Raw genomic sequence first — 25,003 nt, 5'->3', positions numbered from 1 at the left:
TCCATGATGCTGCAGATGGCAAACATTTTTATTCTTTCTTCATGGCTGAGTAGTTCATTCTTTGTGTATCAGTCACCTCTTCTTTATCCATTCGTGTACACATCCATTCATCCATTCAGGTAAGTTGATGTACACCTAGGTTGCTTCCTTATCTTAGCTGTTGCAAATAATGCTGCTGTGAGCATTGGTAACTTTTCCAATTAGTGTTCTCTTCCTCTTGAGATATATACTCAGGAGTGAAATTGCTGGGTCAAAATGGTTGTTCTGTTTTTAATTTTTTGAGAAACCTCTGTCCTGTTTTCCACAGTGGCTGCACCAATTTATATACTCATGAGCAGAGTACGCTTTTTATTTAAAAGAATAAAAGTCCTTGGCCAGAACTCAAAATGCCCCTGTGATATAATTAAAATAAAGATGATTTGTGGTATACCATATTGAAATCTCTCCAAATAGGTAACTATTCAGAATAGATACAATGTAATATAATAAGATAGCTTTTTGGATTTTCTTTCTAAAATAATCATTTATTTACAAAAAAAAGAATAGAATCTTATGGAGACAGAGATTTGTCTCAGTTTTACAAAGTTTGTGGTGGTTCTTTTTCTTGACGTAGTATCACTCTTATAGGGATGGGGTCACACAGAGTCGGACATGACTGAAGTGACTTAGCAGCAGCAGAACATTTTTATAACTCAGAGGTTGAAAGATGGGAGGTGGCCAGACAGTTCTCTTGAGGTCCTTGGGCAGTATCATTTAACAAGGAAGGAAAGAGGCAATGGGGTATAGAGGATGTGTAGGTTACATACTTTTTGGTATGTAACTGAATGAACTGTTAGCAAAAGTGGAGTAGAACAGGGATTAACCACACGTGTTAAACATGTTTGATCCCTCTGATAAGGGAGAAAATATTGGAGATAGAAGAACACCCTCTATTAACCCCAGTGCTTGGAACAGCCAGGCTTGGGCAGCTCACATGCTGTTTGAAATGAACTGCAAGGCAGTGGCCAGACAGGTAGATCTGGAAGTATGGGCGTATCACTTACCGAGTTAAGCTCACAGTTAGGAAAGCCTGTCTATTTATCTTCTTTTGGCAATATGGGGACCATGATATATGCAGAGGTGGTATTTATAGGCTAAATTCATGATAACAGTACACTAAAGTTGCTAATAAAATCTTTAATATGTTTTTGAAGCCAGACAGTAGCCTGCTTGTTTGAACAATATTCAGTCTGCCAGATTTCATTGCAGCCAATGAATTTAAATAGCCCCTTGGCAAACGCTGCCGTGAGACTTCAACCTGAATGCATAGTGGAGCAGGGGACCCCAGTTGGCCCAAGAACAGATGCCCTCCTGGAAATGCAAACTGGCATTGGAGCCAGGGTGGCTGTGGACGGCTCCCTGTGCCTGAAGAGGGAAGAAAATGGAACTGTAGGGCACCTGTGAAAGATGAGGAAAGGAGGTCTGTTCCAACCTGCCCAGCAGAACCATGCTGCCAGTTAGGCGAAGGGAAGACTAGAACTCCAGCTCCTTTCTACCTTGTTACTGATTTAAAAAAATTTTTTTTAATTGGAGTATAATTTACAACGTTATTTCTGCCATACAGCAAGATGCATCAGCCGTAAGTATGGTTCTGCCGCTCCGTCTGGAACCTCCTTCCCTCACCAGCCCCTCCACCCCTCTGGTCGCCGCGGCCCCAGGCTGCGCTCCTGTGCCACGCGGTAGCCTCCCACCAGCTGTCTGTGCCACACACAGCAGTGTATGTGTCAGGGCTCCTCTCTCAATTCGGCCCACCCTCTTCCTCCACACCCCCCAGCCCCCGCTGGGTCTGCAAGCCTCTGCCTCTGTCCTCTGTGTCTCTTTTCCTGCCCTGCAAATGGGTTCATCAGGACCATTTTTCTAGATTCCCATGTATAACTGTTGTTAGAATATAAAATGAGGTCATAACTCATTGTCTCTTTCTAGAGAGTGTTAACAGTTGCTTTAAATTTATATGCTTAGGGCTATTGAAGCTTAGTTTGTGTACTTACTAACAATCTATTGGGTATTGAAGAAAATCTTTATTTATGACCTCCATCATCTGCTCAAGAAGCCGATCTCATATCCTTAGTAGTCTGTGCTGCTCTAGTGGCTTCAGGGCACCGGGCGTCCCCAGGGCACACCTGACTGGCTCCGGGGCTTTAAAAGCTGAGTGCTTTGACTTCTGGGACAAACCCACCAGCTCTGTCTAGAGCACGTATCCTGGATTTGGCCACTTTTGTTTCTCACTCTCCTGCCATGGCCCTGGTCCCACCCACTTGAAACTGGACTCACTGCTTCACCTGTAGTCCGTGCTACAAGGTGTCCCGAGTGTTCTTTCCAGGAGCTCACATCACTCCCCCTGCCAAAGACCCTCCAACATGACTGGAGGTCCTCAGCAGAGGGGACTGATGTACTTGGAATGAAATCCAAGTGTGTGGATGAAATGCAGTCTGGGTCCTCTGCACCCTCCTTCATCCCTCTCTCTCTGACTTCTCACCACCCCCCACTCCCACCCCCTCCGCTCTGGGAACTTGCCAAGATTGGTGGTAGGGCCAGACTTCACAGCGAGCTTTCTTCCACCAAAATACCCTTGATCCAGTTCTTCCCGTGCTCCCTCCTCTTCATCATTCAGATCCTAATGCCACCTCCCCAAGAGGCATCTGCTCGCCACCTAGCCCCATTGTTCTCAAGCTCAGCTGCATGGGAAGTTTAAAAATAAACAAACACATGTACACACTGGTACACTACTCCCCAGGTCAGTAGGTGCCCAATATGCTACTGGAGATCAGTGGAGAAATAACTCCAGAAAGAGTGAAGGGATGGAGCCAAGGCAGAAACAATACCCAGCTGTGGATGTGACTGGTGGTAGAGGCAAGGTCTGATGCTGTAAAGAGCAATATTGCATAGGAACCTGGAATGTCAGGTCCATGAATCAAGGTAAATTGGAAGTGGTCAAACAGGAGATGGCAAGAGTGAATGTCGACATTCTAGGAATCAGTGAACTAAAATGGACTGGAATGGGTGAATTTAACTCAGATGACCATTATATCTACTACTGTGGGCAGGAATCCCTTAGAAGAAATGGAGTAGCCATCATGGTCAACAAAAGAGTCTGAAATGCAGTACTTGGATGCAATCTCAAAACGACAGAATGGTCTCTCTTCGTTTCCAAGACAAACCATTCAATATCACAGTAATCCAAGCCTATGCCCCAACCAGTAATGCTGAAGAAGCTGAAGTTGAACAGTTCTATGAAGACCTACAAGACCTTTTAGAACTAACCCCAAAAAGATGTCCTTTTCATGATAGGGGACTGGAATGCAAAAGTAGGAAGTCAAGAAACACCTGGAGTAACAGGCAAATTTGGCCTTGGAATGCAGAATGAAGCAGGGCAAAGGCTAATAGACTTTTGCCGAGAGAATGCACTGGTCATAGCAAACACCCTCTTCCAACAATACAAGAGAAGACTCTACACATGGACATCACCAGATGGTCAACACCGAAATCAGATTGATTATATTCTTTGCAGCCAAAGATGGAGAAGCTCTATACAGTCGACAAAAACAAGACCGGGAGCTGACTGTGGCTCAGATCATGAACTCCTTATTGCCAAATTCAGACTGAAATTGAAGAAAGTAGGGAAAACCGCTACTCCATTCAGGTATGACCTAAATCAAATCCCTTATGATTATACAGTGGAAGTGAGAAATAGATTTAAGGGCCTAGATCTGATAGATAGAGTGCCTGATGAACTATGGAATGAGGTTTGTGACATTGTACAGGAGACAGGGATCAAGACCATCCCCATGGAAAAGAAATGCAAAAAAGCAAAATGGCTGTCTGTGGAGGTCTTACAAATAGCTGTGAAAAGAAGAGAAGTGAAAAGCAAAGGAGAAAAGGAAAGATATAAGCATCTGAATGCAGAGTTCCAAAGAATAGCAAGAAGAGATAAGAAAGCCTTCCTCAATGATCAATGCAAAGAAATAGAGGAAAAGAACAGAATGGGAAAGACTAGAGATCTCTTCAAGAAAATTAGAGATACCAAGGGAACATTTCATGCAAAGATGGGCTCGATAAAGGACAGAAATGGTCTGGACCTAAAAGAAGCAGAAGATATTAAGAAGAGATGGCAGCAATACACAGAATAAATGTACAAAACAGACCTTCATGACCAAGATAATCACGATGGTGTGATGACTTACCTAGAGCCAGATGTCCTGGAATGTGAAGTCAAGTGGACTTTAGAAAGCATCACTACGAACAAAGCTAGTGGAGGTGATGGAGTTCCAGTTTAGCTATTTCAAATCCTGAAAGATGATGCTGTGAAAGTGCTGCACTCAATATGCCAGCAAGTTTGGAAAACTCAGCAGTGGCCACAGGACTGGAAAAGGTCAGTTTTCATTCCAATCCCAAAGAAAGGCAATGGCAAAGAATGCTCAAACTACTGCACAATTGCACTCGTCTCACACACTAGTAAAGTAATGCTCAAAATTCTCCAAGCCAGGCTTCAGCAATACGTGAACCATGAACTTCCAGATGTTCAAGCTGGTTTTAGAAAAGGCAGAGGAACCAGAGATCAAATTGCCAACATCTGCTGGATCATCAAAAAAGCAAGAGAGTTCCAGAAAAACATCTATTTCTGCTTTACTGACTATGCCAAAGCCTTTGACTGTGTGGATCACAATCAACTGTGGAAAATTCTGAAAGAGATGGGAATACCAGAGCACCTGACCTGCCTCTTGAGAAACCTGTATGCAGGAAGCAACAGTTAGAACTGGTCATGGAACAACAGACTGGTTCCAAATAGAAAAAGGAGTATGTCAAGAGTGTATATTGTCACCCTGCTTATTTAACTTATATGCCGAGTACATCATGAGAAACGCTGGGCTGGAAGAAGCAAAAGCTGCAATCAAGATTGCCAGGAGAAATATCAATAATCTCAAATACGCAGATGACACCACCTTTATGGCAGAAAGTGAAGAGGAACTAAAGAGCCTCTTGATGAAAGTGAAAGAGGAGAGTGAAAAAGTTGGCTTAAAGCTCAGCATTCAGAAAACGAAGATCATGGCATCTGGTCCCATCACTTCATTGGAAATAGATGGGAAAACAGTAGAAACAGTGTCAGACTTTATTTTTTGGGGCTCCAAAATCACTGCAGATGGTGACTGCAGCCATGCAATTAAAAGACACTCCTTGGAAGGAAAGTTATGACCAGCCTAGATAGCATATTCAAAAGCAGAGATGTTACTTTGCCAACAAAGGTCTGTCTAGTCAAGGCTATGGTTTTTCCTGTGGTCATATATGGATGTGAGAGTTGGACTGTGCAGAGGCCTGAGTGCTGAAGAATTGATGCTTTTGAACTGTGGTGCTGGAGAAGACTCTTGAGAGTCCCTTGGACTGCAAGGAGATCCAACCAGTCCATTCTAAAGATCAGTCCTGGGTGTTCTTTGGAAAGACTGATGCTAAAGCTGAAACTCCAGTACTTTGGCCACCTGATGCGAAGAGTTGACTCATTGGAAAAGACTCTGATGCTGGGAGGGATTGGGGGCAGGAGGAGAAGGTGACTACAGGGGGTGAGATGGCTGGATGGCATCACCGACTTGATGGATGCGAGTCTGAGTGAACTCCGGGAGTTGGTGATGGACAGGGAGGCCTGGCGTGCTGCGATTCATGGGGTTGCAAAGAGTCGGACACGAGTTTGAGCAACTGAACTGAGCTGAACTGACAGACTGCTGTATTTAAGATGGATAACCAATGTACAGCCCATGGAACTCTTCAGTGTTATGCGCTGGCCTGGATGGGAGCAGGGTTTGGGGGAGAATGGATACATGCATTTATATGGCTGAGTCCCTTTGCTGTTCACCTGAAACTGTCACAATGTTGTTAATCGGCTATACCCCCAATACAAAATAAAAAGTTTACAGCAAAACAAATAAAAAGTTGATTGATCTGGTCCCTCCTCATGTCCATTAAATAGGCTTGCCAGGACTAAGAAGCACTGCTTTAATGCCTTTTTCAGATTTATCTTCTACACAACTGTTACCTGATCTAGAATCATCTCATCTTTATTTGTGTATGTTTGTGCTCATTACCTCCCTTCTCCAGTGGACTTGAAATTCCTCGAGGACATGGATTCTGTCCACCTATTTGTTTTCATGGTATGCCCAGTGCCAAGAGCATTGCCTGGCATATAATAAGTGTAGGGTACAAATATTTCGGTGGCCTGAACAGTGTATATTTGCCAGGCATTCAGGAGGGAGATAAAAGACTGGAAAACCCCCAAAGCTGTTAGAGATGTTTAAGTCATGGAGAACAAAGCTCTTCTGATAAACTGGTGATCACAGGAGAGCCTAGTTCTGTTTTTGTTCTTTTCTTGTCCATCTGTGGTCCTGGTGGTCTGGTGTTTGGAACCCAGCTTTTAGAGTTAGATTTTACTTTTATCTCTGCCATTAATCTGTGCAATTGTTTAGCTTCTGTTGTGACACACAGAAGAGGGTTATAAGGAGAAGTTATTTTTGCGAAGCATTCTTGTGGTTAGGAACCTTAAGTAAAAGTGGTTATTGGAGTTTGATATGGTGCATTGTCTACGACCAAAGTTTCTGAGTCTAAAGCGATCAGATCCTTATGTGCAGTCGCTTAAACTTTCATAGCCGCAGAGTTTGCCTGGAGATGGGAACCAGGCGAGAGATGAAAGGGACCACATGGGGTACAAGCTACTGCCGACTAAGAATAAGCAACAGCAGGGAGGAAGAGAACTGGAGGTTTTCCACCTTGGATGGCCAGCGGTGGTGTGAGCCTCTCCGCAGTCATTTGCTGCTTTTTTTAGTTCTCCCCCCACCCCCGCACCCCATCTTATTCAGTCTTTCTGCCAGTACCCAAGTTTAGGTCCTTGCTGTTTTTTGCTTCATAGAAATTTTTTTTTCTTACTACACAAGTAATTCAGTATGTGTGTGTTGAAAAGATTAGAAAATAAAGGCAAGCAAAAAGAAAAAAAAATTGTAATTTCTAATCTTTTAATTTCCTAGAGATACCTCTAACAGGTTGGTGTCCATTCTCAAAGCTCTTTTTGTGTATTGCTTTTTTGTCCATTTTTAACAAAGTGGGCTTGTTGTCTGTATATAATTTGTGTAACCGATTTTCTACTTAATGACATGAATTTGTTTACTGCAGTCGGTAGTGGTTAGACGGTTTTCTGTGTATGAATGGTCCTTTAATCAGTCACGCATTGTCACATATTGAGGTGGTTTTCCCTCTTTTCACTGTTAACCGTCCTGCTTGAACATTCCTATAGGTTTAAGTTTGCACATGTCCGTTGATTATTTTTTAGGGTAAATTCTGAGAAGTGGGATTGTGGTGTCAAAGAGTGTGGGCATTGTTCAGACTCTTGCTGTGGCTAATGAGAATTTGCTGTATGATGCAGGGAGCTCAGCCTGGTGCTCTGTGACGACCTAGAGGAGTGGGAGGGAGCTTCAGGAGAGAGGGGACCTATGTACACTTACAGCTGGTTCACGAAGCTGTACCCAGAAACCAACACAGCACTGTAAAGCAGTTATCTTCCAGTTAAACAGAGGAGAGACTCGCTGCGCTGTCGGGTTGCCCTCTGCAGAGCGAGGTGCCATGTACTTGGATCCTCTTGTCATAAGGAGCCTTTCTTTCTCCTTCAGGTCTTCATGAGTCTACCCTGGATTCAGCCAGCAGTCTCCGCATACCCAGGCTCTTCTCCCTCCAATTCATTTTACACTCTTCTGCCAGATCGAATGGTCTGAAGCCCAAACGCATCACATCACTGAAAGTTCCAGACTTCATCTGCTATTGCAAGCACCATGCCTGCCTTTGCGCTCGCCGTTACTCTAGCTTGCTTGCCCTTCCTGTGGCTCTTCATCTCCAGTCTGCTTTCCTTGGTTCCTCACTCACCAGCTGCCCCTCCCCTCCCCAGCCTCAGACCTCCAGGTGTTCGGGGCAGAAGTTGTACTTTTCCTCTGTGTGTTCATAGCACAGGCCTGCGCTCAGCACATAGACCCACCCCAGATTCCCACTGGAGTCAACGGTCTCTCCATCCCCTGCCTGCCCTCTCTACTTGATCATCTGCTCTCTCTTATAAGACCAGTATTACATGACCGTGTGGTCACAGCTTCCCTCTGATGCCATGTGTTCCCAATTTTACTTTCTCCATCTCCTCCTTTCTCTCAGTGTAACAGGACCCTTTCCCTCCTCTGAATTCATACAGCAGTTTATCTCTACGTCTCTTACGTGGCTTATGACTTTTTCCATAATGTCATAATTTTCAGTATATATTCTCTACTGTAAGTCTCTCCAGGCTGAGAGCTAGCCCTTGCAAAATGAGAAGGGCAGGAGGAGGCCTACAGTATGCTACTGTAAAGAAGCACTGCTGAGGCGGAAGGAGAGGGTGGTACCAATTGAGACAGTAGCATTGACATATATACATTACTGGGAATAAAATAGATAGCTAGTGGGAAGCTGCTGTATAACACAGAGAGCCCAGCTTGGCGCACTATGATGACCTAGAGGGGTGGGATGGTGGGGCGGGGCAGGGTGGGAGGAGGCTCTAGAGGGAGGAGACACACACACACACTTTTAACACTTATGGCTGATTCACATTGTTGTATGGCAGAAACCACCACAACATCATAAAGCAACTATCCTCCAATTAAAAATAAATAATAAAAAAAAGAAGCACTGCCATCACTTTGGTATAGGTATCCTCTGGTATCTTCCTCTGTCCAGAGTAGATGTGCAGTCTTGCATCATCCTAAGCATAATGTGAAGAGGCGCTCCACTTTTAATCCCCTTCCTCCTTGGCTTGGTGTGTGAAAGCAGTGTGCAGTGCTTCAGCTGTTTTACCCAGACTTTAAAGGACTTGTAGGTGCTGTTATACATGGCTTTCATAAGAACAATAACTCTGGTGGTTTGGAGAACAAAAATGATTTGCTTTAAAAAAAAACAAAACAAAACTCTCTGCTTGTGTCAGAACCATGAAATAGTGTAGCTGGAAACCCACTCTCCCTGAATCTTGAGATTCCCTGTACCCCACTGTCAGTCAGGTGCTGAAGGTGAGCATCAGTGTCCCAGCGTGACTGTTCCTTAGAGACCAGTCACAGAGCTTGTCAGAGTTGTGTGATTTATCAGAGAGGGCATCTACCACTGTCCAGGGCTTCCCTGCTGGCTCAGTGGTGAAGAATCCAGTCACAATACAGAAGATGGAGACGTTGGTTTGATCCCTGAGTCGGGAAGATCCCCTGGAGAAGGGCATGGCAACCCCCTCCCCCCCACCCCAATATTCTTTCCTGGGAAAGCTCATGGACAGAGGAACCTGGCAGGCTAGGGTCTCAAAGAGGCAGACCGGACTGAGGTGATTGATTGAGCACTCACACACCCCTGTCGAAGTTTTGGCAAGTTGAGGGTAGAAAAGGAAGTGAGTGAGCTCACCAGCCAGGTCTGAAACTGATTATGCTTGGATCCTTTATTGTAATTTATGTTAATCCCATTAAATATGTAAAGTGAGCCTGGAGTACTGCTTATATGAAAAAATATATATACGTACACACAATGTTTTTAGATATCACACTGTAAATAAATATAGTCCTATATAATTATTCTGATAGCCTTCTAGTCAGATTACCTTGAAAATCCAGAATGACGTTGATGAATAGTAAAGCATTATTATTTCATGGTTCACCTGTATACCTCCTACGTAGATGTATCGACATGATGCTTGTATCTAACAGGATTAGCAAATTACATACCTTTTTGGTATCTGTAACATGCCTAAAATACCAGAGCATTCTTTGGCCAGTTATGAAATCACTCTGATGTTGCCAGAGGAGGCTTCGTTCTAAGAGAGACGAGATTCTCTTTTTCTGGTTATTTACGTCTTCCTTTATTCACATTAAAGAGACATCCCGTTTCTGCTCACACTTTGTGATTTGTCTTAATTCACCACCATCTGTGCAGGGGTAATTTAGCGAACGTGAATATTTTTTGCCTTGCCAAACTGCCAGCAAGGTTAAGCTGGTGAGTGTGTGGCTGTGGGACAATTGGTGCTGCGTTGAGGAAGTCCCAGGGCATGCTGGGTGGTGGCGAGAGGAAAGCAGCCAATCAGAAGCACGTTTCTGCGCTGCGCTTCCGTGATCTGGAGCTGGGTGCGCGCGCATCCCTGAGTGAACGCGTGCGGGCAGCTTCATTCACAGTGCGTGCGTGCGTGCGTGCATGCGTGCTAAGTCATTCCTGCGGCAGTTGTATTTTCCCTCCTTTCCCCTTTCTCCTATCCTAGTGTTCCAGCTCTGGTTTAGACCCCTGCTCACTCTAGCTGTCAGGCTCTCTTCCCCACATCTCGTCCTTTTCCCCCACGTTTCATCTTTCTTATGTTACGTTCATCTTGTGTCCCAGTTCCTTTTCTAAAACGAATATCTGAAAAAAAAATAAATAAATAAAACGAATATCTGACCCTGATGTTTTTTAACCCCCAAACCTCCAGTGATTTCTTACTGCCTGCAAAAAGAGAAAAAGAAAAGAAAAAATCAGGATTCTCCAGCTGGTCTTTCTAGGCCTTCACAGGTGGCTGGCATGACAGCTCGACCACCCTTCGACTCCGCAGGGTCACGAGATGCAGGGTGGGTAGTGCCTCCGTCCCTCTCCAAGCACAGCACGCTCTGTTGGTGGTCACCTCTGTGTGGAGTTATTCCCTCCGTGTGGATCGTCCCCCCGCCCCTTCTCTCACCTCTGCATCCTCCCTTACCACTTGGAATGCGGTCTCAGTCAAATGGGAACCAGGATACTTTGTTCTCAGGCCAAAGTGGCAGAAGCCAGTTGTCTGACCTCACATAAGCCATGACATTTTCTGGTTTTCTCACACGTAAAAGGAGGGGGTGCAAGTCGATGATCTCTAATATCTTTTCAACTTGAAAATTTGCTCTTTAAATGCCACAGCTTTGCGGAGCCTTCCTACATTCTTCCAGGCAGTGTAAATCACTGTGCCCCTGAACGCTTTATCTCTTCTTCGTTTTACTTCTGACATGCAGCTTGCGTTCTCGGGGAGACAGATGCATGTGTCCGCCTCCCACCCCCCAGCAGCTGTCAGCTGCTCCAGGCCAGGACCTTCCACTCCGTGTTTGCTTTCTCCGCCATGCCCACGCACGCCCGGTCCTGCTCACAGCGAGATTCTCCATGAGGCAGACTAGGGTTGAGGAGAAAACCTTCTGGGCAAGTGTTTTCCCATAGCACCTGCTGTGCCTGAATGTTCCCCTGCTTTCGGAAGGGTGTGTTTCAGGTAGTGAGCAACATAGAGATGGTGTAATGAACACACCGGAGTTTTCCTCTCTTGGTGGCATTATCGTCATAATTAGGTGACATTCCGGGAAATAGCAGTTACCTTTGTAGCTCATGCTCTGTATGAAAATGCGTTTTCTCTGTTAAATGTTTAGAAGTAAGTGTTTAGTGAAACAGAGGAAACCACTCCTGTTCTCTTTCTTCTTCTATCTCCTTGAGACTTGGACTATCCCAATGTATCACTGAAATATTGGGATGTTTATAATACAAAACGGGGCTTCCCATGTGGCTCAGTGGTCAAGAATCTTCTTGTCAAAGCAGGAGCTGAGGGTTTGATCCTGGAATGGAAAGGTCCCCTGGAGGAGGGCATGGCAACCCACTCCGGTATTCTTGCCTGGAGAATCCCATGGACAGGAGCCTGGCAGGCTACAGTCCATGGGGTCGCAAAGAGTTGGACACGACTCCATGACTAAACAACAATACAAAACTGGCAAAGAACTTTTCTAAGACAGCCTCCGTGGATTTGTTTACTCATTGGAAGTCTAAGCCTCTGTGGCCTGTTTTGTTCTTCCTGATGGATAGGTTTGATCAGATCATGGCCTTGTTCAGAAACTTATATCTCTCAACTTCTGATCTCCTTCCAGTGTTCTCTGATGCACTTTACTGTCCAGAGAACATTAGTTCCTCACTGTTTTCCTTACAGACTCCCATACTGTTTTGCACCTGCCTTTCTGCAGCCATTTCCCCTGAGGTGGCTCCTCTTCCACTTCTACTGCACACCAGACCTTCACTAATTTTTGAGACCCACTCTGCAAAGCTTTCCTCGATTTCTTACCAAAATTCTGTCGCCGTCATATTGGTGCCTGTCGTATGATTTGTCTTCCCTGTATAGTAGTCTAGGTTAGTGTCTTGGTGTCACTTTTCATGTCTGGAAGGGAAAGTGTTAGTTGCTCAGTCATGTCCGAATCTTTGCAGCCCCACGGGCTGTAACCCGCCAGGCCCCTCTGTCCTTGGGATTCTCCAGGCAAGATACTAAAGTGGGTAGCCATTCCCTTCTCCAGGGGATCTTCCTGACCCAGGGGTTGAGCCTGGCCTGGGTCTCCTGCATCGCAGGCAGATGTTTTATCGTCTGGGCCACTGGGGAAGCCGCATTTCATATCTAATTTATCTGGATTTTACCCCTCGCCCTGGTGTCATCCTTTACTTTAATCTGCGTGTGGTCGGCAGGTGCCAGTAATGAGTGAGTCTTTGTGAACCGTGTTACATGGTGTGGAAAAGGTGTGAATGAGTGACAGAGCTGGCTGTTTTGTTATATTAATCTAAAGTGTCTAAGCTCTAATTTTAGAATCTTAACAACATCCCCAAAACAAAAGTAGTATGTTGGATAAAACAGTTACATTTGAAATTATAATGCATTTAATGTGTCACCTTATCCTCAAATCTGTCGTGTCTTTTAGATTCTGTGTTGTTATTTCAGTCCACTCTGTGTAAAAGGGAATGCTGAGTGTTTATACATGTTGTTAGGTTTGAATTTTGGTGTTTGACAGTGATGTTTTATTTTTCCCCTTACCGTATATTTGTGTATGCTTTTATCTTTCACAAGCTATTGACGCTATGCTTTGTGCTTGTCTTATGTTGCAGATTAATATCCTTTCAAGAATTTGTGGCATTTGAATCTGTCCTGTGTGCCCCGGATGCTCTGTTTATGGTGGCCTTCCAGCTGTTTGACAAAGCTGGCAAAGGAGAAGTTACTTTCGGTAAGTGATGAGAGTGTGTGCACACCTAAAGACGTGCAGACTTGTGTGACCGGTTTGAGTTTTTCCCCAAGAATGAAGTATGTAGAAATGCTTTTAAGAAGTTAGGCTGTTCCTTTTAGGAAATGGCACCCCACTCCAGTATTCTTGCCTGGAGAATCCCATGGACGGAGGAGCCTGGTGGGCTACAGTCCACGGGGTCGCAAAGAGTCAGACACGACTGAGCAACTTCACTTTCACTTTAACAAGATAGCCCAGTGTTTTCAGGCTCTAATGCTTCAAAAATCTTCCTTCGTGAAAATTTAAGTTTCTGGCTCATTATTATTGATTTTGCATTATTTTGGCTGTGCTGGGTCTTGGTTGCTGTGCCGCAAGCTCCCACTAGTTGTGGCCAGCAGGGGCTCCTCTCTCGCTGCTGAGAGTGGGCTTCTCATTGCAATGGCTTCTCTTGGTGTGGGCTCCAGAGCACAGGCTCAGTTGCTCCGCAGCATGTGGGATCTTCCTGGAGCAGGGATTGAACCTGTGTCCCCTACCTTGGCAGGCGGATTCTTAACCACTGGACCACCAGAGGAGTCCTGGCTCAGTAGGTCTGACACTGTGGTTTAAGGCGAGGAAGGATGGAGCACGACTCAGTCACAGGGTTATAGAAGGCGAGAGGCAGACAGGATTTGAGTGTCCGGTTCATTCCCCTCGCAGTCGGTCGTGCCTTTCCGGATTAGTGAAGACATTAATACAGTGCCTAAGAACAGAGGGGGCTCATGTTCCCAGTACCTTGTCTCCTTACTTTGTGCTCATGGAGTGGCTGAAATCCAGAGGCAGCACGTGAGATGGTAGATCGGAGCGGTATGTGGCGAACCTTGCTTTTCTAAATAACACCGTTCCCTTTGGCTGGACTGAGAGCGTCTGTTATCCCACCGCCACCTTCTGTTGAAAGGGCGGCGCCATCTTCACAGGGGTCAGCTGCTAAGCTGCAGAAACCCTGGAAGTCTTTATGGATTAGAAGAAAGGGGAAACCAGGACAGTGGTAAGTTTTTTTTTTTTTTTTTTAAATACGCTGGTTACTGAAGATACATCGGGCAGAAGGTACCCCATTTCTCTCGGACTGTGCAGTGTCCAGTGTATGTTGTCTGCGTGTGTGAGCTTGGTATAAACAGTTTTGCCATAAAGAACTTCAGAGCTCCTTTGCACAAATTGTGCATTCAGGGGAAATAGCTAATGCACCCATTTTAAACATCTCTGTTGTTGCTAATTTATTCAGAACTCTAGGGCTTGTCTTCCTCATAAGGAATGTATAGATGGGGGAATATAGATGGTGTAATAGAGCACCATCTATTCTGGATGGTTTACAATTGGAGAGACTTAGCTCCTTCCGAAGGAACTATGGTCTTGCCAGTAGTCATGTATGGATATGGGAGTTGGACCATAAGGAAGGCTGAGCACTGAAGAATTTTGAACTGTGGTGCTGGAGAGGATTCTTGAGAGTCTCTTGGACTACAAGGAGATCAAAACAATCAATCCTAAAGGTAATCAACCCTGAGTACTCATTGGAGCAATTGATGCTGAAGCTGAAGCTCTAATATTTTGGCCACCTGATGTGAAGAACTGACTCATTGGAAAAGACCCTGATGCTGGGAAAGACTGAAGGCAAAAGGGCAACATTGGATGAAATGGTTGGATAGTGGGATCACCAATTCAATGGACATGAACTTGGATGAACTCCAGGAGATGGCGAGGAACAGTGAGGCCTGGTGTGCTGCAGACCACGGGGTTGCAAAGAGTCGGACACGACTTAGCGACTGAACAAGAGCGACCCTCCTTCCAGCTCTGCCACTTCTGTCTCTGAGCCAAGCTAAGGATCCTTTCAGGTCTTGATTTTCCTAATGAGAAATGAAGATAATAATTACATAAAGTCTAGGTAAAGCACTGTGATAGATTTATCCTATTAGCCCTTCCCCTCTCCACCCATTCCTCCATGTTCATTTGACATGACAGTTATTTAAGGCTAGGCCAGCCAGGATAAAGGTGAAACATGTAGATTTACCTGGTTTTGTTTCATATCGACTAGCAGCTCAGATGCTTTCCATTAGCACTTCATGAAGATTATTTAATATTTAAAAATCCTGGGAATAATTTTAGGTTTTTCCCTTTCTGTCACCTAATTCCTCTTAGCATCACTGTAACCACAGCTTTTCGATGGAACCCCAATCAAAATGTCTCTGTTAAAATCCACAAATAATAAATGAGTGGCTAGCTCATGGTGGTGTTGATTTATCCGGTGAAAGTCAGTTTGATGAGGATGTTGTGATTGCATTTGCTTGGGATGAGCAGGGAGAGCCTGTAAGCGTCAGTGAGTTCAGCACAGGTGCACGCTCGCTCGCTCTCTATTGCTTTCCCCCTTTCTGCAGCAGGTCTGGGGTAAGGGCTGGGAGAGAGCTGGGTTGGAGATGGAGGGCTGAGGAATGGACTTCAGACACTCTACTTGACTCCAGTCCATCTTCCCTTTATGGGTGTGGGGTGGTGGGGGCTGCTGTTGGCACCAGCACACTGCCGGCCTGGTGGAGGAAAGAAACAAAAGACTTTTGCCAGCGCTGGAAGGGGTGTTAGTGTGACTAGAAGAAAAGACCAGGTAAACAGTAGGAAGGAGGTATGTGGGAGCCGTCTCTGCTCTGTAGAAAGAACAGTGGCTTGAAAACTCTGTTTCTGCTTCTTGCTGGCTGGCTGTTGATGGGGAAGTCAAACTCTGTTTCTGCTTCTTACTGGCTGGCTGTTGATGGGGAAGTCATTTCTGCTTTTTGAGTCTTATTTTCCTTATCTATAAAATTAGGGTAATAACCCCTGCCTTCCAGGACTATGTAAGGGTTAAAAGACCTACTGCACAAAAATGGGCTATGTGGAAAACAAAAGCCTTTACAAAAATGATGCTACTAAAAGGAACAAGGTGGCGGAGGAGTGGGTGGATGTGGAGTACATCTCTCTCCACTGATAGATCAGGAATACACCTTCAGACACAGAAGAGCATGCAGAACACCAGCTGAGAACGGACAGGAGTACCCGACCAGTGGTGGAAAAGAATATATAGACCCACGCAAAACTCTGTAGGAAGAAGGAACTGGGGGGAAACAGGAGTGTTAGTAGGACTGGACCTGCCCTCGGTGGATGGGGGACTAAAGCAGGGCTCCGATCCCCACACTGGGGCAATTGTCTGAGTCACAGGAGAAACATTTAAGGCTGAGAGGGAAACAGCTGATCTGTGGCAGCCTAAATGGAATGAGAATCAGACAGTCCTTGCTGCAGCCATACATACCCTGGACAGGGACACAGGTTCCCTGGAGGGTGCAAAAGCTGGGAGCTGGAGTTTAGGGATTGTGGGGTAAATCCAGGGCAAGGGCTGCTGTTGACTGAGGAGAGATGGATCAAGGGCATGTGAGGGAGGAGATTGTGGTGGGAAGTGCCTGTGGAGGAAAGCTGGGCAGCAGTGGAAGCAAGGTGATACTGCTGAGTCACCCGTAGTGGGTGGACCCATAACCATAGCCTCTCTCACCCCACACGTCTGCTTCAGCAGCTGAATAGTAGAGAGACTGGCCCATCAAATGCCTGACGCGCTGAATTACAGAGTAGGACCCCACCCAGGGTGCCCCTTTAAGTGCCTCACGTGCTGATCTACAGAGAAGGACCCCAGGCAAGGGAGCCCTGTAAGTGCCTGAAAGGGCGGAGCTATGGAGAAAGACTGGCTGAAAAGGCCTTCTGGTTGCCAGCTACAATAGGCTTGAAAAAGGACCCTGATGGGGCCATAACTCCTGCAGTGGGGGCAGTCTGTGTCCCTGCACACTTGGCGTCACCAGAGTCTCTGCAAGCCAAGCAGCTACGCCACCTTCATGCCCAACTCTTACAAGGGCAGAGCTGCCACAGGCAAAAAAAAAGAGTCTTGGTTCTGTGTGTGCAGGTTTGCTTCGGTCGTGTCCAACTCTTTGTGACCCTGTAGACTGCGGCCTGCCAGGTTTCTCTATCAGAGGGGTTCTCCAGGCAAGAACACTGGCTCATATTGGCCAATACTGGTTGCCATGCCCTTCTAGAGCACTATATTTCCTGCTGCCCTAGCCGCCAACTCCCCTGAGTACCTGGTGCTGCCAGAACCCCTGCAATGCAAGCAGCTGCCCCACCTCCACACTTGGCCCTCACAGGGGCAGACCCAAGTCCTCCAGGGCAGCCTCAGGAGCAAACCCCAGTAGACGACCCACATGCAGAGGTGGAATAAAGCCACAGTTGAAACTCGGGCAGTGTGGCTAAGGAAGAAGACCCAAAACCTTCCCACCAGCTATACAAGCTGCAGGTTAAATCCACATGATCAACTAGGCAGACTCTGTATCTATGGAATATATAAAAGGTCATTGAGAGCTCCCACAGAAGAAAACACACTAGTTCTGATAGCTGTGGATATTGGAGGCAAGAACACACAGGAGTAGGACCAGATTAGAGTCTGAGCTGCACCCACAGCAGGTCCGGATATCAGCCTAGAGTTGGAGGGCATACTTGGAGGTGAGGTGGACTGACTCCCAGTGAGGGAAAGGACTCTGACAGCAGTAACTGTAGAGAAAATTTTGTTATTCTTATGTTTTGACTTGTTCTGTAGATTCTTTTGGATTTTTTTTCTTTTTTTTTTTTTTCCCTTTTTATCTCCTGTCTCTACAATTGACAATTGTAGTTGTCAATTTTATTGGCACTATGAAATCTAATTAAGCTTTTGAGCTTTTTTTTTTCCCTCAGTCACATTTTTTATTGTTATAAATCTCTGCCTCTATATTGGGCTTTTGCAGTTCTGTGGTGGTCTTTTTGTTTGTTTGTTTCTCTTTTTAAAATTTTTTAAACTTGTTATTATTTTTTTCTGCATTTATTCCTTTGCTTGCTTTTCCTACTGTTCTTTTCCCCTTGCAGTTAATCTTTAATGTATATAAATCTTCTTTAGCTACCTCTATTTAACTTTGAATATCTATTCTTTCTTTCTTTTCCTCTCAACATACTTGTTAGTTTTATTTTCATTGCTTTATTCCCCAATTGGCACCTTGCTTTAGTTTTGTTTTCCAGTTTTTGCTTTAGTTAGTTTTGTTCTTAACTGGTAAATAAAATTTTTGATTTCCTTTCTTCACTGGGTCAATCTACTGTACTTTATTTTAGTTGGACTATTTTGACTTTGCTTATGGGTGTATATGTGTATGTATATATTCCATTATTGTAATTATTATTTGCCTGATTTTATAACTGCCATTTGTCTCGGGTTCATCTTTGGTATCTCATTTTTTGGGTATTTGTTTTAATCTCATTAACCTCATAACAAACTGCCTGTGGAATCTTCGTTCCTGATGAGAGATCAAGCCCTGAGCCTTTGGGGTGGGAGCACTGACTCCAAGACCCTAGACCACCAGAGAGCTAACCCTAGGGAGGATCAGATAGTGAGAACTCACGCGAAGGAAACCACTTGAATAGCAGACCTGGCATCACCTAACCACCAGTAACTCTGTGCAGGACGCCTCATCTAAACAACAAACAAAACAAAATACAAACCCAGTCATCAGCAGACAGGATCACCACCTCACTCAGCCTTGCCCATCAGAGGAAAAACAAACAAAAAAAACTCAGCACAAACCTCACCTATACAAAGCTTACACAAACCACTGGACCAGTCTTAGAGGGCAGAAACCAAAAGGAAAAAGGAATTCAACCCTGAAGGCTGGGAAAAGGAGACCTCAAACACAATAAGTTTAAAAAAAAAATAATGAAAAGGCAGAGAAATACTACACAAATGAAGGAATAAACTAGAAACACAGAAGTCCAAATAAATGAAGAGGAAATAGGCAAACTACCTGAAAAAGAATTCAGAATAATGATAGTAAAGATGATTGAGAACCTTGAAAGCAAAATGGAGGAAATATAAGAACCAATTAACAAAGACCTAGAAGAATTAAAGAATAAACATACAGAGTCAGACAACACAGTTACTGAAATTAAGAAGACTCTGGAAGGAATCAGTAGCAGAATATCGGAAGCAGAAGAACAAATCAGTGAGCTGGAAGGTAAAATGAGGGAAATATCTTCTAAAGCGCAGAATAAAGTAAAAAGAATGAAAAGAACTGAGGATAGTCTCAGAGAACTCTGGGACAATATCAAATGCACCAGCATTTGAATTATAGGGGTCCCAGAAGAAGAAAAGAAAAATAAAGGGTATGAAAAAATTTTTGAAGAGATTATAGTTGAAATTTTCCCCAACATGGAAAAGGAAATAATCAAGTCCAGGAGGCACGAAGAGTCCCATACAGGATAAACCCAAGGAGAAACACACCAAGACACATACTAGTCAAACTAAGAGAGACTAAACACAGAGAAAGAATATTGAAAGTAGTGAGGGAAAAGCAACAAGTAACATACAAGGGAAACCTCACACGCTGATCTTTCAGCAGAAACTCTGCCAGCCAGAAGGGAATGGCAGGATATATTTAAAATACTGAAAGGGAAAAATCTACAACCAAGATTACTGTACCCAGCATGGATCTCATTCAAAATTGATGGAGAAGGAAAAAGCTTTTCAGACGAGCAAAAGTTAAGAGAATTCAGTACTGCCAAACCAGCTTTACAACAAATGTTAAAGGGACTTATATAGTCAAGAAATAGAAGAAAAAAAGATCTACAAAATCAACCTGAAACAGTTGAGAAAATGACAATAGGAACATATATATCAATAATTACTTTAACTGTAAATGGATTAAATGCTCCAACCAAAAGACACAGGCTGGCTGAATGGATACAAAAACAAGACCTGTATATATGGTGTCTACAAGAAACCCACTTCGGACCTCAAGACACATATAGACCAAAAGTGAGAAGATGGAAAAATATATTCCATGCAAATGGGAAGCAAAGCTGGAATATCTGTTCTCATATAAGACAAAGTAGACCTTAAAGAATTTTTTAAGAGATAAGGAAGAACAGTACATAATGATCAAGGGATCATTCCAAGAGGAAGACATAACAGTTGTAAATATCTATGCACCCAACATAGGAGCACCTCAATACATAAGACAAAAACAGACATAAAAGGAGAAACTGACAGTAACACAGTAATAGTAGGAGACTTTAACACCCCACTCACACCAATGGACAGATCACCAAAACAGAAAGTTAATAAGGAAACACAAGTCTTAAATGCTACATTAGATGAGATGGATGTCATTGATATCATCAGGACAGTCCATCCAAATGCAGAAGAATACACTTTCTTCTCAAGGGCACATGGAACATTCTCTAGGATGGACCACATCTTGGGTCACAAATCAAACCTCAGTAAATAAAAGAAAATCAAAATCGTATGAAGCATTTTCTCCAACCACAACGCTATGAGACTCGATATCAGTCACAGGAAAAAACTGTAAGAAACACAAATATATGAAGATTAAACAATACATTTTAAAATAACCAGCAGGTTACTGAAGAAATAAAAAAATTTCTAGAAACAAATGACCGTGAAAACACGACAACTCCAAACTTATGGGATGCAGTGAAAGCACTTCTAAGAGGGAAATTTATAGCAGGACAATCCTACCTCAGGAAATAAACACATCGAATAGACAACCTAACTTTACATGTAAAAGAACCGGAAAAAGAAGAACAAAACCCCCCAAATTCCTAGAAGGAAAGAAATCATGAAGATCCGAGCAGAAATAAATGAAAAAGAAATGAAAGAAACTATAGCAAAATTAATAAGACTGAAAGCTAGTTCTTTTAGTCAAGATAAAGAAAATTGCCAAACCTTTGGCCAGACTCATCAAGAAAAAAAGAGAGAAGAATCAAATCAACAAAATTAGAAATCTAAAAGGAGAGGTTACAACAGACAATGTGGAAATACAAAGGATTATAAGAGACTTTATGAACAACTATATGGCAATAAAATGGATAACCTGGAAGAAATGGACAGATTCATAGAAACAGAAATTATGAACAACCCAATTATAAGCACTGATATTGAAGCTATGATCAAAAACCTCCCAAAAAACAAAAGCCCAGGACCAGGTGGCTTCACAGGAGAATTCTATCAAACATTTAGAGAAGAGCTAATGCCTATCCTTCTAAAACTATTCTAAAAAAATGTCAGAGGAGGGATCACTTCCATACTCATTCTATGAGGCCACCATCACCCTAATACCAAAATCAGACAAAGACAACACAAAAAAAGAAAACTACAGGCCAATATCACTGATGAACATAGATGCAAAAATCCTCAACGAAATGTTAGCAAACAGAATTCAGCAACACATCCAAAAGCTCATACACCATGATCAAGTTGGGTTTATTCCAGAGATGTAAGGATTATTCAGTATATGCAAATCAATCAATGTGATACACTGTATTAACCAATTGAAAAATAGAAACCATATGTAATCTCAATAGATGCAGAAAAAGCCTTTGACAAAATTCACCCATTTATGATTAAAGCTCTTTAAAAAATGGGCATAGAAGGAACCTACCTTACCATGGTACAGGCCATATATGATAAGCCTACAGCAAACATTATTCTCAGTGGTAAAAAACTGAAAGCATTCCCCGTAAGATCAGGAACAAGACAAGGGTATCCACTTTCACCACTATTATTCAACATTGTTCTGAAAGTCCTAGCTACAGCAATCAGAGAAGAAAAAGAAAAGTAATCCAGATTGGAAAAGAAGAAGAAAAGCTCTCCCTGTTTGCAGATGACATAATACTGTACATAGAAAATCCTAAAGATAGTATCAGAAAATTACTAGAGCTGATCAGTGAATACAGCAAAGTTGCTGGATACAAAATCAGTACACAGAAATCACTTACATTTCTATATACTAACAATGAAAAATCAGATAGAGATATTAAGGAGTCAGTCCCATTCACCATTGCAACAAAAAGAATTAAACATCTAGGAATAAACGTACCTAAGGAGACAAAAGAACTGTACACAGAAAATTATAAGACACTAATAATAGAAATCAAAGGTGACATAAAAAGATGGAGAGATATTCCATGTTCCTGGGTAGAAAGAATCAATATTGTGAAAATGACTATACTACCAAATGCAATCTATAGAGTCAGTGAAATCCCTGTTAAATTACCAATGACATTTTTCACAGAACTAGATTGAGAAATTTCACAATTCATGTGGAAACACAAAAAACCCCTAATAGCCAAAGCAGTCTTGAGAAAGAAGAATGGAGGTGGAGGAATCAACCTTCCTGACTTCAGATTATACTACAAAGCTACAGTCATCAAGACAGTATGGTACCCGCATAAAAACAGAAATATAGACCAATGGAACAAGATAGAAAGCCCAGAAATAAACCCATGCACCTAGGGGTACCTTATTTTTGACAAAGGAGGCAAGAATATACAATGCGGCAAAGACATCCTCTTCAATAAATGGTACTGGGAAAACTGGACAGCTGCATATAAAAGAATGAAATTGGAACACTTCCTAACACCATACACCAAGATAAAGTGGATTAAAGATCTACATGTAAGACCAGAAACTATGAAACTCTTGGAGGAAAACATAGGCAGGATACTCGATGACATAAATCAAAACAAGATCCTCTATGACCCACCTCCTAGAGTAATGGAAATAAAAACAAAAGTAAACAAGTGGGACCTGATTAAACTTAAAAGTTTTTGCACGGCAAAGGAAACTATAAGCAAAGTGAAAAGACAACCCTCAGAATGGGAGAAAATAATAGCAAATGAAACAACTGACAAAGAATTAATTTCCAAAATATACAAGCAGCTCATACAACTTAATACCAGAAAACAAACAAACAAACAAACAATTGGAAAGTGGGAAAAAGACCTAAACAGACATTTCTCCAAAGAAGACATATAGATGGCTAACAAATACCTGAGGAATACTCAACATTGCTCATTATTAGAGAAATACAAATCAAAACTACAGTGAGATATCACCTCACCTTGGTCAGAATGGCTGTCATCAAAAAGTCTACAGACAATAAATGCTGGAGAGAGAGTGGAGAAAAGGCGATGCTCTTGCACTGATGGTGGGAATGTAAATTGATACAGCTACTATGGAAGATGATATGGAGATTCCTTAAAAAACTAGGAATAAAACCATCATATGACCCAGCAATCCCACTCCTGGGCATATACCCTGAGGAAACCAAAACTGAAAAAGACACATGTACCCCAGTGTTCATTGCAGCACTATTGACAATAGCTAGAACATGGAAGCAGCCTAGATGTCCATCAACAGATGAATGGATAAAGAAGCTGTGGCCCATATACACAGTGGACTATTACTCAGCCATAAAAAGGAATGCATTTCAGTCAGTTCTAATGAGGTGGATGGACCTAGAACCTATCATACCAAGTGAAGTAAGTCAGAAAGAGAAAGATAAATATTGTTTTCTAACACACATATATGGAATCTAGAAAAATGGTTCTGAAGAATTTATTTACAGGACAGCAGTGGAGAATCAGACATAGAGAATAGACTTACGGACATGGGGAGAGGGGAGGAGAGGGTGAGATGTTATGGAAAGAATAACATGGAAACCTGCATTGCCATCTGTAAAATAGATGGCCAACAGGAGTTTGCTGTGTGGCTCAGGAAACTCAAACAGGGGCCCTGTATCAAGCTAGAGGGGTGGGATGGGGTGGGAGACTGGAGGGAGGTTCAAAAGGGAGGGGATATATGTATACCTATGGCTGATTCATGCTGAGGTTTGATAGAAAACAAAAAAAAATTCTGTAAAGCAATTACTCTTCAATAAAAAAATTTTTTTAATGATATTATTAGTAGAAGTAATGTGAGAGAACAAGGAGGGTTTTCTTTTTTTTTTTTTTTCCCTTCTTTTTTTGTTTGAGAAACCCTTTATGTTAACTTGGGCTTCCTAGCTGGCTCAGGTAGTAAAGATCTGCCTGCAGTACAGGAGACCTGGGTTTGAACTTGCAGTTTAATCACTGACCAGATAGCCAGTAATTTACTTACTGTCATGTGTTAGGCAAATGTCTATTTCTGAAGAGTACATAAGAAATCAAGGCTTCTAGGCAGCTAACAGCCTTCCCAGGTGGTGCTAGAGGTAATGAGCCCACCTGCCAATGCCAGAGACACACGAGATGCAGGTTTGATTCCTGGGTGGAGAAGATTCCCTGGAGGAGAGATGGCAACCCACTCCAGTATTCTTACCTCGGAAATCCCATGGACAGAAGAGCCTGGCCGGCTGCAGTCCATAGGGTTGCAGAGAGCTGGACAGGACTAAAGCAGCTTAGCATGCTCGCACACAGGCAGCCAAAATTCTGCTTCTGTCCTCAGGTGTGTGTGACTATTGTGGCAGAGTTTGTAGCTTATCTCCCGGAAGCCTGCCTTGTGCAGGTAATTTGTTCCAAAATCCACCTGCCTCACAGAACACCAACAGGGTGTGTCCTCTGTCTGTTGATGATGAGCCGATGGGGTCTTCACTCTGTGGGTGTCATAAAATGTAGCCTGGGCTTTTCTGAGCTGTTAATACCTATTTAGGATTAAATTGAAAGAGCCATACGAAGATTATTGCAAAATAATAGCTGACAACATTTTTCATTGAGTCAGGCAGAATCCTTCAGTGCAGGTGAGTGCTCTCTACAACAGGCTTTTGCCAGGTAAACACATCATATAACAAGTGTGGCAACCTTAGGAGTGTTTTCTTAGCCTGTACCTTTAGAAGAAGCCAACAGATAGTTGGTTTTTCAGGAAACTCAATGCGGTTAAAGAAATTTTTTAAATATAAATGTATTTATTTTATTTTTTTTTGTTTCAGGTGTACAATACAATTTAATATTTGTTTATATTATGAAATGATCACCACAGTAAGTCTACATAACATCCATCATCACACATAGTAAAAAAAATTTATAAGAACTTTTAAGATCTACTTTTAACAACTTTT

General features: G+C 43.1%; 1 protein-coding gene across 3 annotated transcripts in view; it reads left to right on the top strand.

Moving 5' to 3' along the window:
* The window catches only part of SLC25A13 (solute carrier family 25 member 13), a 230,810-nt gene that overhangs the window by 72,410 nt on the left and 133,397 nt on the right, over positions 1-25,003 (top strand). For all 3 annotated transcript variants that reach the window (XM_012176365.5, XM_004007743.6, XM_060414491.1), the window contains exon 4: positions 12,946-13,061. In XM_012176365.5, coding sequence (XP_012031755.1) covers positions 12,946-13,061 — 116 coding nt within the window. The remainder of the gene's footprint in view (positions 1-12,945; positions 13,062-25,003) is intronic.

Source organism: Ovis aries, chromosome 4, assembly GCF_016772045.2.
Source record: "Ovis aries strain OAR_USU_Benz2616 breed Rambouillet chromosome 4, ARS-UI_Ramb_v3.0, whole genome shotgun sequence".
In the NCBI taxonomy this organism is placed as follows: Eukaryota; Metazoa; Chordata; class Mammalia; order Artiodactyla; family Bovidae; genus Ovis; species Ovis aries.
This window is presented reverse-complemented; position numbering and strand designations above follow the sequence as displayed.